Here is a 17493-nt window from a genome sequence, read left to right as displayed (position 1 = left end):
ACCTAAAGCTAAATATCAGTAAAGTGATACTCAAGTCAAGTTTTTCCTTGAAATGTCAGAGCCCAACATCTATTTTTAGGAGACTAGAGAGAATAATGAACAAATACATTTGCACCCCACTCCAGTCTGGCCTGGTCTTCATGTCTCTATGTAGATGTTTCCAATACTTTAGTGAGTATTGGGTTTGAATTGGCAGATACTCTACTGAAACTATTTTAAGTTCCATAAAACTGTTTAATTTTCTAAGTCTCAGTTTGAGCATGAGACATCAGACAGCTCAAAGACTAGCCAGAGTGAATAGAATTTTTTTCTCTCAAACAGTTAATGAATTTCTAATTCATATGTATTTTGACACAATATATATTTCAAAAGTAAGCTAATCAAATACCAGCAAAGTAGCACTGCATACATGTTTGTGCGTATCCTCCTACTACATTTGACAGGCTTCCGAACCAGCTGAATGTTCTACAGCAAAGGAAAAAACAACCGAATACATAATTTGACAAAACTGATCCAATCTATGAAGCTGTATTTTTGGCAAGTGTTGCCTGTTGTCTCATTTGCAATTCTGTTTTGGTTTCTTCTACTTCTCTCTCACGTTCCTGCTCTGGGCCTTTCCATACTGTTGGAATTGTCTTAATTTTTGTGTGCTCTCTTTCTTATCTAGTGAACATTTGATATGTTTGATGCTATTTAACAGAGCAGTGCCCAAATACTCCCGCATGCTTAGGCTGGAGTGCATATACGAAACTGGTTAGTATCTGGTTTACATTTACAGCACTCAATGAATCCACATGGAAGTAAAGGGGATGGTCATGATGGAATGCGCGCTCCAAGTGCAGTCCTTCAGTGTCTTTAAGTATGCTCCTGCTCTGCATTTTCTGTATGCTCGGTCTGCTCTGTGTGCCTCTTTATCACAGCAACCTTCCTGCTTTATCCCTTAGTGCATATGGCTCTGATGGCTTATCTTCACGGCAGGGAGAGCTACGGGGCTGGGGCCCTGGCCTGGGACGGGCCGACCCTGAAACGTCTTTTCTAAAGTGGAGCTCTGAAAGGGAGGGAGAGAAACTCTGGCCAAGAGTCTATGAAAACTGCTTAAGAAAAGAACCCAACCCCCAAAACACAGCCCCCGCACACCCGAGCAAGACCCTCCTCGTGAAACGGCAATGCCAGGACCGCGGAAGGTCGCTGTCCCGGCGCCTGGCCGGGCGGAGGGGCGCGGAATGCCGCGCTGCTCCCGCCCCACCGGGCGGGCACCGTGTCTCGGGGCGGCACCGCCCGCCGCTTCACCGGCCGGGGCCCGCACCCGACCCCGCCCGGCCGGCCCCTCCTTCGCGGAGCTCGCTGCCGTGTACGGGGCTCGGAAGATGGAGGCCTACGGGCGGTTCTTGGCGCTGCTGGTCTCGGCGCTGCTGGTCGGCTTCGTGTCCGTCATCTTCTCCCTAGTCTGGGTCTTCCACTACCGCGAAGGGCTGAGCTGGGACGGCAGCGTGAGGGAGTTCAACTGGCACCCGGTCCTCATCATCACGGGCTTCGTCTTCATCCAGGGCATCGGTGCGCCAAGGGCCCCGGGCTGGCACAGAGGGGGCCGGGCCGGGGCGGAGCGGAGCGGCGTGGAGCCGCGGGGGAGCCGGGGCTGCGTGGGGCTGGGGCTGCCGGGGGCGGGAAGCGGCGCAGCCGCCGGGGTGGCCCGGGGCCGGTGACAGCGGGAGCGGTGCGCCGCGGTGAGCGGCCCGGAGCGGTTTAGGGAAGCCAGCACTCCCCGAGAAGGGACAAAGAGTTCCTTGTAATAAGCCAAAACTGCTATACGGGTTTTTTCTGCAAGCACTTGTTTACCCTGGCCTGGCATTGCCTTGCACTTGGAGTAACGCTTGCGAGCTGTTTTCCTAGTCAGCCTGAATTTATGCAAGTTGAGAATCCCGATGCCAGAAATGCTGCCCTAGGAAAGTTTCTTGCTTTTGGCTCCCTTGCTTTTGGCTCTCTCCCGTATCCCAAGAGGAGAAAGGGAAGTTCAATACCACTGAAGCTAGATCCAGGAACAGGGTTTGTGCCAGAGAAAGTGTAAGCATCGTTAAAATGCAATTCATCAGCCCAGACGTAATGTAAATCATTTTGGGAAATATACGTTTTAAATCCATTCTTATTCTTTTGCCTAAATAACATACAGTGATTATGATGCAGTGGGGTTTTGGTTTAGGTCTGGTTTTTTTTCATAGAGTGTATAAACTTCCACTTGCATAGAGTTCAGCCTTGTACTAACTGAAATGTTTCCTACTACTCTTAACAACATGAACAGTATGCCAGGTCTTAAGTGCAAGGGTTGGTCCTCGAGGCCGAGAGGAATACTGGAGTTTGAACTGTCTTTGTAGTTAGCGACACTGGCTAATTCCAAGAAATAAACTAAATTAGACACACTGCAGTGGGAAAACTGGAAGTTTAGAAAGAAAAATACAATGCTGTCTGTAAAGTTAAAAAGCAGATAATGAATGATAGAGCACCACAGAGGTGCTTATCTAGCTGCTTGTGAATATATTTAAATGAGCTAAATATTGCAAAAATAAGGGCACTGGACTGTATCTAAAAAATTCTTGTCAACTTATGCTAACGGTATTAAAACTAATGGGGAAATTTGACAGAGAAAACAGCTTCCAACAGTAATTTTTCATAAACGCAGTGACAAAGTTTTTGTAGTTTCAACATGAAGAGAACTAAGTGAAACATTAGGAACATCTCCAAGAAGGGCAAAGAAATTCTGCAGAGCAGTGGAAATTCTCCCACGGTTTTACCATTTTCTTTTGGGGTGAGAGGATGGGGAAGATTTTACTGTTCTTAAACAGTAAACCACTGGAGACTTACAGTATCAACGTAAGCAGGAGTATTTTTTCTTTGAAATAGAAGATAAACTCAAATTTTGTCTAGACAAACTAAAAATTTCAGTTTTAATAACCTTACTTACAATTCTTTCACTGCTGAAAGATACACTGCATTCATCCAGCCAGAAAAATTTGTCCAGCACATGCAGACATTCATTCCAGTGGAACATGTTGTTTGCATCACATGTGTGCTTGCTTGCTCTCCAGCAAGAGCCCAGCCAGTCAGAGGTTGGAAGACGCAGGAAGAGCGGGTGGCTGTCTAGTTCTGGCTATGAAGGGAATGTTGTGATTTGAACACACACTGCACATTCCACTTTTTCAGTGGCAGTGGGGTGTGTTCTCAGCTTTGTGGCTTCAAGTTACAAATTATTATTGAGCAATAAACAGCATTTTGAAGTTGTTATATGCAAGATTGCTCAATAGGAAGTGTAATTTCAGGCCATAAATAAGCAGTGAGAAACACCTGGTGACTTCACTAAGATCTATACTACTTACTATGATCAAACTGCTGGTCTTTCTATAAGCATAGACATTTTGAAGAAAATAGGGAGAGGTTTTCTGCAGCTTTTTCCTACATATTGTTTTTTATTGTCCTAAAACTCAGTTTTTCGCAGTGTCACAGTGTAAGGATGTTGACTCAAGTCTTGTGTAGGTAAGGATGTAAAGTAAATGGAAGTTTCCTGTTACTCTGCACACGCACAAGAAAAAGAAGTCTTTGAGTAGTTAAAAGTGGAAAGGAATAAGTTAATAAATATCTTGGTTAAATTTGTGTGGGCGATTCCAAATAATAACCAAACCAACTGTTTCTTGAGTTCATTAGTCCATACAAAGGATAGAAATGTTGTATGTTGGTCTGTAGGGGGTAGAAAGCATGACTATAATAATGTGCATATTGGGAAGTAGATGTCCCCTAACAAAACTGTTGCATGTATCTTGTCAATCAAGTGAAAAAGCTGTAGGCATGTTAATACCTATTATTTGTGGATCAGGTGGATCATTTAGTTTTGGGTACAGGATACCTGACAAAACACTGGCAGTGCACAGTAATTGTTCAGACGATTTTCTACACTGAAAGTGGGGAAAACAGAGGCAATAGAAGCCTGTGTGCATATCAGTACATATTTTTTAAAAGAAAAAGGAAAATAACATGAAGGAAAAGTGAGTTTTAAGAAGGGCTTGAAGGAATAGTAGTGTGATAGAATGGATTAAATAAATAAATAAGGAATCCTGTCTTATTTCACATGTAGAAATGTTGAACGATGACTGTAGACACAGGACATGCTCCAAAGGAGTATTTTGTACTGGTTGGTTTGAGCCAGCTCTGGCCTTTTTCTGGCCTTTTTGAGCCCAAAAACTAAATTAACTCAACTAGGAGAAAACTAACACCTACCCAGCCACCCCAAGTACGTTTTTTTGGTTGGAATAGAAAGTCGGGTTGCCTGCCCTAAAGGTCTCTGAAGGGCCACAGATGGCAGAAGGGAAATGGTGTGCAATGTGTAAGAGCAAGAAGAAAGACTGCAAATCCATTTTAAAGTAAGCATAGTCTTTCATTGTGAAATCACACCAAAAGATACTGCTTTCTCTGAGTTATCTGACAAATCTCTGCTTCAAACATAAAATCCCCCATCTGTTCAAAGGAAAAGTAGCTAATTGCTGGAGTTTCTAATATCCAATGGCCTGCAGAGTTCCCATGAATTGGAAAGGCAAATTACTTCTGAGCTGTAAGGATCTCGTCACAGGCAACTTGTGAAGAGGCAGCTCTCTTGATGAACTTAGTTTGAGTTGTTTGAAATCATAAATGGGCACTTGTTGATTCTGGTGTTAAAGTGGTTCCAAAAAAATCTACTGGGCATTCAGAACTTGCCAAAGGTAAGCAACGGGATCAGCCAAGAAGGAGCAAGAGAGGAAATGGGAGGAGTAAAGAGGAACATTCCTTTCTGGCACCCCAGTGCACTCACAGAACCACGCTGTGTGCCTGCTAAAGGGGAAGGCATCTCATGAGCAATCCATGACATCTCCCCTACAGCATGTAAATCATGTGCCAGTCAGAAGTACTAGAGAGCTAACTCTAGACTTTTACTTCATACATTTGGCAAAGAACAGATGTCACATGCCACATACAAGATATTGTAAGATCACTCAGCCCTATGTGACATGCTTTAAAATCAGAGCTCAAAACAGGAATGAGATCTGAGTGAAAAAGCTGCATCTAAGGATTCATAGACTGTCACCACTAAAAATGCTGTTAACTGTCTATGTGCTTTTAACCCAGGCTATTTTAATCTTGAGATCAAATTACACATTGAGTCAGTTCTTTAGAGTTTGCACCACTGGAAGCAGAATCTTCCTCCTTCTCCTCCTCCTCCCTGCTTTGCTCCCCAGATTGTCTTGCTACCTCCCGCTAGTCAGAAAAGTACTAGTTAGTACAGAAGTAAGGGAACAGAAGTAGTGATGGGGAAATGAGGCTTTGTCTTTTCACAGTGATAAAGTCAGATCTGCTCAAGTTGCAATATAACATCACACATAGCCCTCATGGAAAGAGAATTAAACCAAATTGCACTATTGTGCATATGTCTTGGGTTGTGGCATGTAACATGCTAATGCATGGTATTGTTAACAAGTGTCCGAACCATCAGACTGTATTCCTTGCTTTTCTGTCATACTGCTTATGGGAAACAGCCCAGACATTTCATGGCCCAGATAGAGATCTGAGACTGAGTGGCTAGGGAGTATTATAGTGATTTTGAAAGTTTAATCAATTAGATGACAGCACCTTATGCACTAAAGAAAAATGTTATCCAGAAATTCTAGCCTGGACTAGACCCCCTAAGATCAAAGGCTGAAAACTGACATCAGGACCTATGCACATCAAGTTTACCTCAAGCCATTTAGAGTACACTATCGTCCTGCACTTGGAATAAATTATTGACAATACTATGGGCCATATGGTAAGATGGAGCAAGGAAGATTTGTTGGGAATATCCTCATGGGATGTTTGGGACCTTTTGGCATACTTGCTTTACAAAATTAGAAATCATAATCATTAGAACTAAGTTAATAATACTCTGATGCAAGCAATCATTTCAATATTAACATGATATAAAATTACCACAGAACTTTTGGGCGACTGTTGGAAATGATCATGAGCTTGCTGTGCTGAATCATACCTGTGTCATATAGATTGATGCTGTCAAACTGTCTTTAAAAACAAGGCTACTATCTTCTTGGTTTTGTAGGATTTACTACTGCTACTTTTTTAAAAGTAGAAAGCCAAAACCTGCCTAAGTGCTGCATATATTTCAGTGTTCTAAGGGACACTTTCATTCCAGTATTACATTTTCACACAGTATATCAAAGTATACATTGATTTAAAATCTGATCGTAGTCTGGAAATGTCACTCGTGAACAGTGTTTTCTTTGTGACTCATTTAGGGCAGTATTGTGTTTCCTGGCATGCAACCAAGTTAAAAAAAAAAGTGTAAACAGAACTTTGAAAATAATTTGTCATTTTTTACTACTCAGCACAAAGTACAGCATAAATATTCCATTTATTTTCCATAACCTATGCTTTCTGCATAGGTTATCTGTTATGGAGAAGTAATGAGTCAGGTACATGAGAATTACTTAAGTAAACTCTTAATCTTTGCATTTATCACTTCATACGTCTTTTTTTCTTCTGGTGCACATCTATTTCTTAATGTTTGGAACAGGAACTTGTTTAAAACTCTGCATATGTTCTTATTCTTTTTTTTAGTATAGCTAATTACATATAAAGATCTGAATGTAATTTCATAACTAGAAACCTTAAATGAGGATGTGATGAATCTGACGAATGGAGATCAGACTTCATTTTTGCTCAGGCAGAACATTATGGATGTCAGCACCAGCCTTTATTGGTCAAATGATCAGGTGTCCTCATAAATATTTGTCCCGTTATCTGGATATACTTACGTGCTGTCACGCATCCAGAATTACTGCCCAGTTTGCAATCAGAAGTACCTGGGGCTTCAATGATGTAATTTGGTGTCTGTGTGTCTCCTGCGGAAAGCACCTGGGTCATACAACAGGCAGGGGGCAGTTGTTGCAGGGGACCTGGAGGAAAGAGTTTGGCAAGAAGCAGCTCTAGGTCATTCTTATGGACTGTTTGGAGTTAGATCACTAGAAATTGTTGGTTTGTTCAGAGTGAACAAAACACTCTTTGCTGGAGTCACTAACACAAATACAGGCAAAACCTCCTTACCTTCATCTAACAGTGGTAGAAGAGTTGCAGTTGCCAAATCCTTTTGACTCTTAAGAGTTAGATTATGATTCCCTTATGCTGAGTAGTGTTTTCCCATTTGAAGTAGTCCTATTAATGTCACAGAATCATAGAACAGTTAGGTTTGGAAAGGACTTTACGATCATCCAGTTCCAGCCCCCCTGCCATGGACAGGGATGCCTCACACTAAACCATGTCACTCAAGGCTCTGTCCAGCCTGGCCTTGAACACTGCCAGATACGGAGCATTCACCACTTCTTTGGGCAACATTTTCCAGTGCCTCACCATGTCTCAATGTAGTAAATATATCAATGTAATAGATAAATATCTACCCAATTAGAGATTAGAATTATCCAAAGTTTGTAAAGAGAATAAATATTAAAAAAAAAAAAATCTTACACACTTTCTCAGTAGGTAGTCTTCTGGATATAAGAATTAGGCCCTATTCCTCCAATCTGACTAGTAGCGAAAAAATCAAAATCCTATGCAGAATCCCTGTTACATCAATTTAAGGAATGAGGAAAAGACAACATGGAGTTGTTTACTGTTCTTTTTTGAAACACACTTAAGCTTGGGGGTTTTTTTTAAATTGGGAAGAAATCTCCCTAAAAGCTATGTTTAAGATTCGGTTGCATATTTGTGTTGCTGTTTAAGCCCAGCCGGTAACTCAGACCCACACAGCCACTCGCTCACCCACAGCTTCCCTGGGCAGGATGGGGATGAAAATTGAAAGAATGTAAAACCCACAGGTTCAGATATGAACAGTTTAATAACAAAGATAAACTAAAATACAGAGATAATAGAAAGGATACCAACAATAACAATAATGATAATAAAAGGAAACAGCAAGAGAAGAAATGAAAGCTCAAAAAACAGAGGTGATGCACAATACAATTGCTCACCACCTGCTGACTGATGCCCAGCCTGATCTGAGCAACGATCAGTTCTTCCCAGGTAACTCCCCCCAGTTTACATGCTGGGCATGATGTGCTGTGGTATGGCATAGCCTTTGACTAGTTTGGGTCAGGTGTCCTGTCTCTGCTCCCTCCCGGCTTCATGTACCCCTCCTCACTGGCAGAGCATGAGAGACTGAAAAGTCCTTGATCAGGGTAAGCATTACGTAACAACAACTGAAAACATCGGTGTGTTGTCAGCATTGTTCTCAGACTAAAGCCAAAACATACAAAGGCACCAACTACTAGGAAGAAAAATAACTTACAGCTGAAACCAGGACAATTTGGAATATGCTATGCTATGTGCAGGAGAAAAAGCCTTTTAATAGACTTTTTTAGAGGATTAAAGGTTGGATTTTGCCGTAATTTACAATGGAACTATGTGAATGATGCATGATTATTAAAATCTGAGAGAAGTTATCATATGAGGCATAAAAATCTTGTTTCTGTTCTTTCTCCAGCTATTATTGTGTACAGGTTGCCCTGGACCTGGAAGTGCAGCAAAGTCCTAATGAAGTTCATACATGCTGGATTAAATACCATAGCTATGATTCTTGTAATTGTTTCTATGGTAGCCGTGTTTGAATACCACAATGCCGGTAACATTCCTAACATGTACAGTCTGCACAGCTGGATCGGGCTGGCTGCTGTTATATTTTATTCTGTCCAGGTCAGAACCTAACTGTATTTATAAATTATTTGAAAAATGTATTGAGTAATTCAGGCACAATAGGCCCTCACTAAAACACTGTAACTACTCGGATACCCATTTTCCATTCTGTGATGTGGCAAATTAGCAAATGTGCAAATACAGGATCCTTGACTACAAAGAAAAAATGTATTTTAAAGCGTATTTTGTTTATTTGCTCAGATAATGGCAGTTTATTCACTAATCAGTTATACGACAGTGTGTTTCTAAGCTCTATACACTGCTGAAGTGAAAGCAAATTATTTGGTTTGTTGGCAGCATATTTAAATACAGTGAGGGATTTTACTAAGGAAGTCTCAAACGAAGTAACTGGTTTTCCTTTTTTACTGCTATCATGACTTTAAGTAGTCACTTCTTGGCCTCAAGACTTCTGTTTATCAGCAGAACAATGCAGCAGGGAGCAGTGCATATTGAAAGGATCTGACATCTGAATGAGCTGCTAACCAGTTTTCCTGAATAAGCAAAACTTTTCTAAATGCTCATGTACATGATTTTAACTGCTCCTATTGGCAGAGAATTAGAGTTATCATAAAATAGAATGAGCTAGTATGGTTTGCATTTGGCATAGAACAGGAGCAGACATGCCCTGACATTTAGTGTACACATACAGATGTGATGTTTTTGCATATATATTCTGAATTGGCTATACTGTATTATTACACTATGGAAATTTATTTTGTTCCTTCAAATTGTGACTCTTCATTTTTTTTCAAAACACCAAAAAGAAATAAGACTTAATTATCTGGTGATCAAGCAAAGAAAATCCCCAGCTAAGGAATTTAGGTTCTGGACTTTTATCCTTCACTGCTCAGTCTAGCAGGTACAGGAAATACTGCTGAAATACTGATTTTAACACTCAGAAAAAAAGAAAGCGTATTGCAGCATTGTCACATATATTCTTTATAGCTGAACAAATGAATAAGAATGAATATGAATGAATAAGAAGGAACAATGTTTTCCTTGTTCTAGTTAGTAATACAGTTATTTCAGGGAAATCTGTGCTGCCACTATACTGGGTATCATCATTTTTTCTAACGGTTAAGACAAAGAATTGTGAATAAGAACTTAATTCTGATTTTCCTTTTGCTACTATAAACATGATCAATGGCACTTAATGCCTTGCCTGTCTCACCAACAGAACTGGTGTTACTGCCTCCAAACTGGGATGCAAGTTTCCAGTCAGAGACTGCTGTTTGTTAATTGATTGAGCATTCTTGTTAAAATATAGTCATAAAGTCTCTGTTAATAGAGAAGACCTGCGTCATTTGCCAAAAATGGCACGTCAGTCTCAAAACTGAAAAGTTATTGGGGGGGTGCTCACACAATTCTATACCTACAGGAACGATAGTGTAAATCTACTGTATATAAGCCAAATGTATGTTAATACAGTTAAACACAAGGACATAAATTTAAGAACAAGGCAGAAACATAAACTGGAGATTGGCTGTTGGGAAGCAACGTCTCTGGAAAGTACTCAAAGATGACATGAGGCTCAAAATGAATTCTCATGATGCTGTGAAAGCAAAAAGTAAATTCTAATAAGAGATTATTTTAACCTTCATATATGGCATTAATGAGATTAATATGAAATCCTGTGGAATAATTTTGTTTTAAATGTAAAAAAAAATAAGGCAAAGAAAAACTGAAAAAGTAAACTGGGAGCTGGAAAAACTGTCTTCCAGCGAAAGACTTAAAAAGCTTCAACTGTTGAGCAGATCTAAACAAGATTAAGAGAGCACTTGATTATGGTGTATCAAAAAGCTTCGCAAGGAAAAAATGCCAGGCTGTTTAATCTAGTATGGGAACTAAAAACAAGCACTGAGACTGGAAGTTAAACTAAAATGAAATGCAAATTCATGCACTATTTCTAATTTAGCAACAGTGGTGAATAATAGCACAACAAAATAAAGAAGGGATGCAACCTCAGTATGAATGGGTAAGCCTGTGTCTCAACCATGTGACATGATGGGTTATCTTCTGTCACAAAATAAGTGCTAATGGGAGGACTCATGTCCACTGAATAACTTCATGCCACTCACACACATCTTCGCTCTGTAAATGCCAACTGATTGATACACTGAGAGACTGCTGCCTTTCTAAAGACGTGTAATTTAACTAACACTCTAAGAAGGTAAAATTATTTAGTCCACTCAAGTCAAAAGGTGAGACTGCATTCTGATCTTCATTTACGTGTAAATCTGCAGTAGAAGCAGAGAACAGGACTTGAAGAGACTGCAAAAATCTAGCTCTTCACACCTTTAATACATTACTGAATTAGTAACATTGAAAATTTGTGTTTCTAGTACTTAGTTTGGTTGCAGTTTTAGCATTACCAATAAGTCTGGACACCGATATTAGGTGGGATTATTTCTAAAATATTTCATATCTGCTTCCCAGGTGCTAATCCAGAATTATTGCTTTGGTTTTGAACAGAAAGACATTCAGAAATAAAAATGCCAATTCTTTTCAAATTTGTACCTGACAACATCTCAAAATGGAATCTTTATAATGATTTTTATTCTGCTTGAGAAGTTCACCTTGTTTCCCATATAGGTTTAACTATGAATATGTTTTGTGTTTAGCTTTTCTTGGGTTTCGCTGTCCTTCTGCTCCCTTTTGCTCCAGTTTCCCTCCGAAGAGCAGTTATGCCAATACATGTTTATTCGGGTCTTACCATCTTTGCAACGGTGATTGCAACAGCTCTCATGGGAATCACAGAAAAGCTTATATTTGCCTTGTAAGTATTTTTTTCCCATTTGTTTATCAAGGTTATTCACTGCAAACTCTATTCCATTTGCACACAATAACAACCGTTGAATATTGCACCACTGTTTTCTTTTGCTTTGTTTAGTTTTAAAAAGACCTCCTACCTAGCAGGTTTTTGAGGTTTCAAGACCAGGGCTGTCTGTAAAACAACTGACCTTATTTTTTTTTTACCTTCCAAAGGCGCAGTAATCCCGCATACAGTGAATCCCCACCAGAGGCAACTTTGGTCAATTGTCTTGGTGTTTTGCTTGTCATATTTGGTATATTAATTTTGTGGATGGCAAGCAGGCCCTATTGGAAGCGCCCTCCAGAAGAGAATGCTAAAGCTCTGCTGACTACTGGAGGGACTCCTGAAGGCACAGAAGCAGAATCCACGATGACAGATGGCGGCAATGCAGATAAATCTGATCTGAGGATCAACAGTGAAGCAGCCAGAAAACAAAACCTCAAACTTGATGAAGCAGGACAACGATCAACTATGTAAAGACAATACACAGAATAACAGTATGGTTATACTGCCAGCCCTTCTCTCCCTCACCACTGTTCCTTATGATTTAGTTATATTGACATATAGATAGGTTGGGGTTTTATTTGCTGTACAGCTTGCTCAAAGATAGTCAAATTTTCTGCATATGATTTAAATTCCAGTAAATCTCAGACATATTATATAGGCTCATGCTCAGTCCTCATTTAAAAAATGCGAGCGTGAATGCTATAACGGAAGAATCACATAACTGGAAAATGTTCTCCATATTAACAAGATTGAGACTAAATTTTGTTCTGAGTGATTTTGTAGGTTATGAATCAGAGTCCTGAAGTGTATCCGACAGCAGAATTTAGTTGCTCACACACAATTTTTCTGGTAATCTTCATGTTTTGAAAGCCCTGATTTCTCGAGTTGATTAACCCCCTTCGCCAACTTCTAAGGTTTGGGGTAATTAATCACGTAGCAGAGTGGCACCATAAAAATGTTTTGTCTTATTTGAAAAGGTACAGATACACACTTAGAAAAATACGTATCATTTAAACCAAGTCTTCCTTTTATCCCACATGGCAGCTTTTGCTTATATTTGATTGCACAGTTCTTTTGATTTATGGCACTAGACTAGAAATTAGGAGCAGAGAAGAAAGCAGAGAAGACTGCCAGCAGTCTCACAGAAGAAAGGATCTTGAAGTGAGAAATGTTTCCTATAGGAAACTGCTGAGCTTTGCTGATTTGATTAAAATGCTACCTGTTAACTAAAAGCCAATTTTTATATCTCCACACTGGTGTCAAAATCATCACTGTTGTGGGCATGAAAGACATACTTTAGCCTATAAGCAAACTATATGAACTCTTATGACTTTTTAATTTGAAATTAAATTGTTAAATAATGCAATTTGAGTCTCTACTGGCACTTTACTTTTATAGCTCTTCCTAGTAATCGGAGTATTAATGTATTACATTCATTCATTATTTTCACAGATATAAACAGTGTTTGTATTTTTTACTACTACAGAAGAATAATTATAGTAGATTATTTTGATTGCACATGCTGAAAAGGATGAGCCTTTCTATTATAATCTCTTGTAAAAAATGCAGAGCCCACTGCAAGTCCAGATTCGCCACTGTTCATGTTGCAATCTAGACAGTTTCAGACAGCATATAATTCCCTATTTTTTTTAACTGTGTAATTTTTTATCTACTTCAGCTTTTTAAAATGTTTAAACACATTCAACTTTAGAAAATATGCTATTTTTGTAGTTCAGTATTGTATTAGGACAATTCTAGTCATGAGTTCTTTTGGACCTTCTCTAACAAAAAACGTCTGTTATTTGATTTGTAATAACATTTCATCATTTGGTGAATGCAGTATAGAAAGCTAGCATAGTGAATTACTCAGAAAACTTTCCTGCAGTACCATTTGGTACTCAAGGACTACATCCCAGGGTTCTGTGTTTTCACTTACATATGTTTGTGGATGGCTAGGACCCACCTAGCATTACTGAATTGTTTCATTTAAGAAAATGTCTGCTTTTAAATGCCTTAGTGTAAAATTCAGTTATGACAGGAGGAATACTAAACTATTGTGTGAGCACAGATAATACAAAACTACTCCTACTACCACTAATAATAATACTAATGATAAGGGAAATAACAAGGGGAGAGAATATAAAACTAAATGGGAAAAGGGAAAAAGCCGATAAACATAAGTGATGCACAATACAATTGCTCATCACCCGCTGACCAATACCCAGTCCTACCCGGGTGGTGATCCAGTCCTTCAGGGTAACTCTCACCAGTTTACATACTGGGCAAGATGTGCTGTAGTATGGAATACTCCTTTGGCTAGTTTGGGTCAGTGTCCTGTCTCTGCTGTGTCCCAGCTTCTTGTGCCCCTCCTTACTGGCAGAGCGTCAGACTGAAAAGTCCTTGATCTGGGTAAGCATTACTTAGCAACAACTAAAACATAGGTGTGTTATCAGCATTGTTCTTGGACTAAAGCTGAAACACAGCACTGCACCACCTACTAGGAAGGAAAGAAAAATCTTACAGCTGAAACCAGGACAAGCATAACATCCAGATAGTACTGATAGCAGCTTTCTTAAAGAAAAACAAGAGCACTTATTTTACATTACATTAGTGCTCAACTGACAAGACCTGGTATGTTATGCGTAATGTTATGCATCCTACTACAAATTTATATATTGAACACTAAGTAGGAAGAGGGATTTGCAGTAGTTTCTGGAGAACACTAAACTGCGCTGTTGTCTTCTGATCTCGTTATGTTTTGCTCAACAAGCCTGCTTTTTGATTAAATCAGTAAGCATCTTACAGCTGGTGGATGAATGCTTAGTCTTCGTGAAAGGTGCTCTATTCATACTTTTGAAGTATAACAGATGAAATGAACAAATGAACTCAGCTGTTCAATTTACTATGGTAGCTTTCTCTACACACACAGGCAACAGCATTCTAAGTTGGTATGTACTGGCTTGTTACCGTTTCTCGTCCACTTGTGAAAATGAGCTCTTTCAACCCTTGCCTAGTACCCAGTGTGTGGAAGGCAGTCACTTATGTAAGGATTGTTCTGGAAGAAACTGTCTAGCATATTGGGAAAAAAAACATCACAAAATCTGTGATTCCTTTTGTTATGACACTGACTTGGATGTATTGAAATCAACAGTTTTTAGGTGAATGGTTCTATATGCTGTTAAGGTTAAGCTACAGCAAACAGTATGTCTTCTGATTTACGTTTTATTCCATGTACCGTTTAAGGGTAATGATACTTGAAAAAGAATAGTGGCATTTCTTCATCCCTCTATTCTGATGATACAAAACTAACTGAAAATCAAGACTATTTTTTGGTATTTTTTGGTATTTTTTGGTTTTCAACTGTGAGGTTAAACATGATAGTAGAAACTCAGTGGGATCTGGGAGATTCCATTCTGGGAAATTATCATCATCAGTGGTATCTCCTATGTATGAACTGTGGGCTTCTAGCTGCTTTGGTCTTTGGAAGGTCCCTATGAGTTGCAGTAGCTGTGAGCTCCTAAACCTTGCTCAACTTTGGAGTGTACAATTTAAAACAGACTCAACGTGCTATAGACTTTTGGCTTCTGCTCTGAACTGATTAAAAAGGTCTTTAGGTATCCTCGCAACATATGAGGTTAGTTCAAGTGCTAAATAAAAATACATAGGACTTTGGAGATCAATTTTCATGAGGGGAAAAAAACATTCCCAAAGCTGCTTCTCAGAGTGGCCTTCCATTAACTTTCCTTTCATGCAACTTTCCTTACATGTATTATGGGTAATAGTAGCCACACAGGAAATAAAAAAGTGTATTTTCAAAGATACAAATGGAAGGTATAACACTAGCTTTTTTATCAGGATTTTTCTGCATGTTTGGAAATCTTCTACATTAGTGTATTTACAGGGATATGATTGTAGAGCTCACATTCCAAGTTTGGATTCCTCATAAAACATATGAAGTTACAAAACCTAACATTAAAAGTGCTATCTTTTTAAGATGCCTGAAAAAAAAGAATGAAATGTGATTAGATGCTGCCATGCAGTTCTGTGCACAGCAGCAGAACAGTGTTTCCTCCAAAATTAATGAAACTGAGAAATGATGGTCCAAATTAGGTTTTAAAGTTGAATGTATGGTAATTACTGTACGCTTCTTACTTCATGTAACCAAGATTGCATATGATATTGAAAATACGATATTGTAAATATGGATTACTTATTTACATGGATATTTTACTGAAAGACTAAGAGATATTGCAAAATTTTTCTATTTCAGAACTCTTTTCCTTCTATTTCAAAAAAATTCCCTCCTCTTTCTAACTGTTCACAAGAACCCAAAGAACTATTTTATTGTTTTGTTACTACTCACTTGTAGATGAAAGCAAATGTTTAATTACAATGTCTATTTTCCTTATTCTTTTTGTATGTTAATAAAAATGATTTTTCAAGTCTATGATATCACTGAGTAGTGATTTATGTTATAGTGCTAAATACAATTTTCTAAATTTAGCAAAAGATCAAATTATTCTTATGGTTACTTTTTGAAAACAGGAGGATAGTTGTACAAAATTTCTTAAACATTTCTTAATAGCAAATATTCCTGATGATCTTCCTGATGAAATTTATGTACTCTGTAAGTGTTAGAAGGATAATCAGTATATAACAGAAAGTGAAGGAATTCACTGCAGAAAAAAAAAAAATCTATATTTCACCTTCTGATCATAACAGACATTCCTCAGAGCAGTTGTTAGAGAGGAAAAACTCCCATAAACTGTCCTTAGTCATGAGACTGCCATAACAAATGAGGAAAAATAATAAATCCTGATATATGACATAATGCACTGTAAAATCCAGACACCCCCTGATACGTAACAGCCAAACTGAACACAGAGCAAAGGTTTTGACCCCCTGGAATCTCCTAACCCAGATTTAACATCTGCACATCAAGTTACTCATCAATAGGTTATTGATAAGTAATAACATAAAATGCTATAAATGGCAAAACCATCTGTATGAACATACCTGTAACAAGTAAGAGTAAGATAAACCATTACAATCATAAGTACAGTAGAAAACTTGCTGCATTCAAACCTGAGATTCCCTGTTGCTGATAACTTCTCTTAATTGTCTCCCATAGACTGGATTTTGGGGAGAAAGCTCTGGTAAAATGGCCCATATTTTTTTAATACGTTTATTATTACAAAATTCAGTAAAATCTCAATTGCATACCCACTTGAAAGAGGGGACACAAAACTTTGGCAGGAAGATTGCATTTGTGTGGCTAAGAGCTTTTTGTAAGTAGTTGATGGAACACTTGCACCTTATGTACAGATTTTTTCATTGCGTTATGATAGGAGCAATACTTTTGATCTCTGTAAGACTAGTGGGCAGTAAGGAAGGGAAAATTACTATCCAGGAAGAGATGAAAGTCCAGGTCAACAAAATGGATGACAACCATTCCAAGTGATGTGGCTAACGGAAGAAAGGAGAAAAAGTCAAGAAAATCCAGTTACTACTGTACACCTACCAGAACTCTAAAAAATGACAGGGCCACAGCTAACTCTAATAGAATAAGTAGAAACAACTGGTATAAATTTCAATGAGCTCACTCATGTTTGCCAAATATGGTCATCACTGACTACTGACCAACCTATGTTAGCTTGGGGCTTGAGTTTTCAGTTGAGTCCATGGCCATGTATACCGACTAGTGTCTCAAATTCCACCTTTTGTCTATGACCAAGTCAAGCAATAGCTACATAGCTACCAGTAAATGGATTAAAGTTGTGAAAATGGGAGCAATTTTTATTTAAATTTCCACTAGCATTTCATTCCAGCAAAATAAATTTCGATCTAGTGGTACTCCAAGTCTGTAGGATATTATATAAGCAGTGTCATCAATGAGATTTTAAAATATTTTTGTAGCAGGT

At 38.7% G+C, this 17493-nt stretch overlaps 1 protein-coding gene across 1 annotated transcript; it reads left to right on the top strand.

The window, feature by feature from the left end:
* The first annotated feature begins 1208 nt into the window (after positions 1 to 1208).
* On the top strand, positions 1209 to 16019 carry LOC136009927 (plasma membrane ascorbate-dependent reductase CYBRD1). Its single transcript, XM_065670410.1, has 4 exons — positions 1209 to 1554; positions 8546 to 8754; positions 11376 to 11530; positions 11740 to 16019. The coding sequence occupies exons 1-4, from the start codon at positions 1224 to 1226 to the stop codon at positions 12041 to 12043; spliced, it is 999 nt and encodes a 332-aa protein (XP_065526482.1). The 5' UTR covers positions 1209 to 1223; the 3' UTR covers positions 12044 to 16019.
* The last annotated feature ends 1474 nt before the right edge of the window (positions 16020 to 17493 follow it).

Source organism: Lathamus discolor, chromosome 3 (genome assembly GCF_037157495.1).
Source record: "Lathamus discolor isolate bLatDis1 chromosome 3, bLatDis1.hap1, whole genome shotgun sequence".
In the NCBI taxonomy this organism is placed as follows: Eukaryota; Metazoa; Chordata; class Aves; order Psittaciformes; family Psittacidae; genus Lathamus; species Lathamus discolor.
Note: the sequence above shows the minus strand (reverse complement) of the source record. Positions and strands in the feature narration are given on the sequence as shown.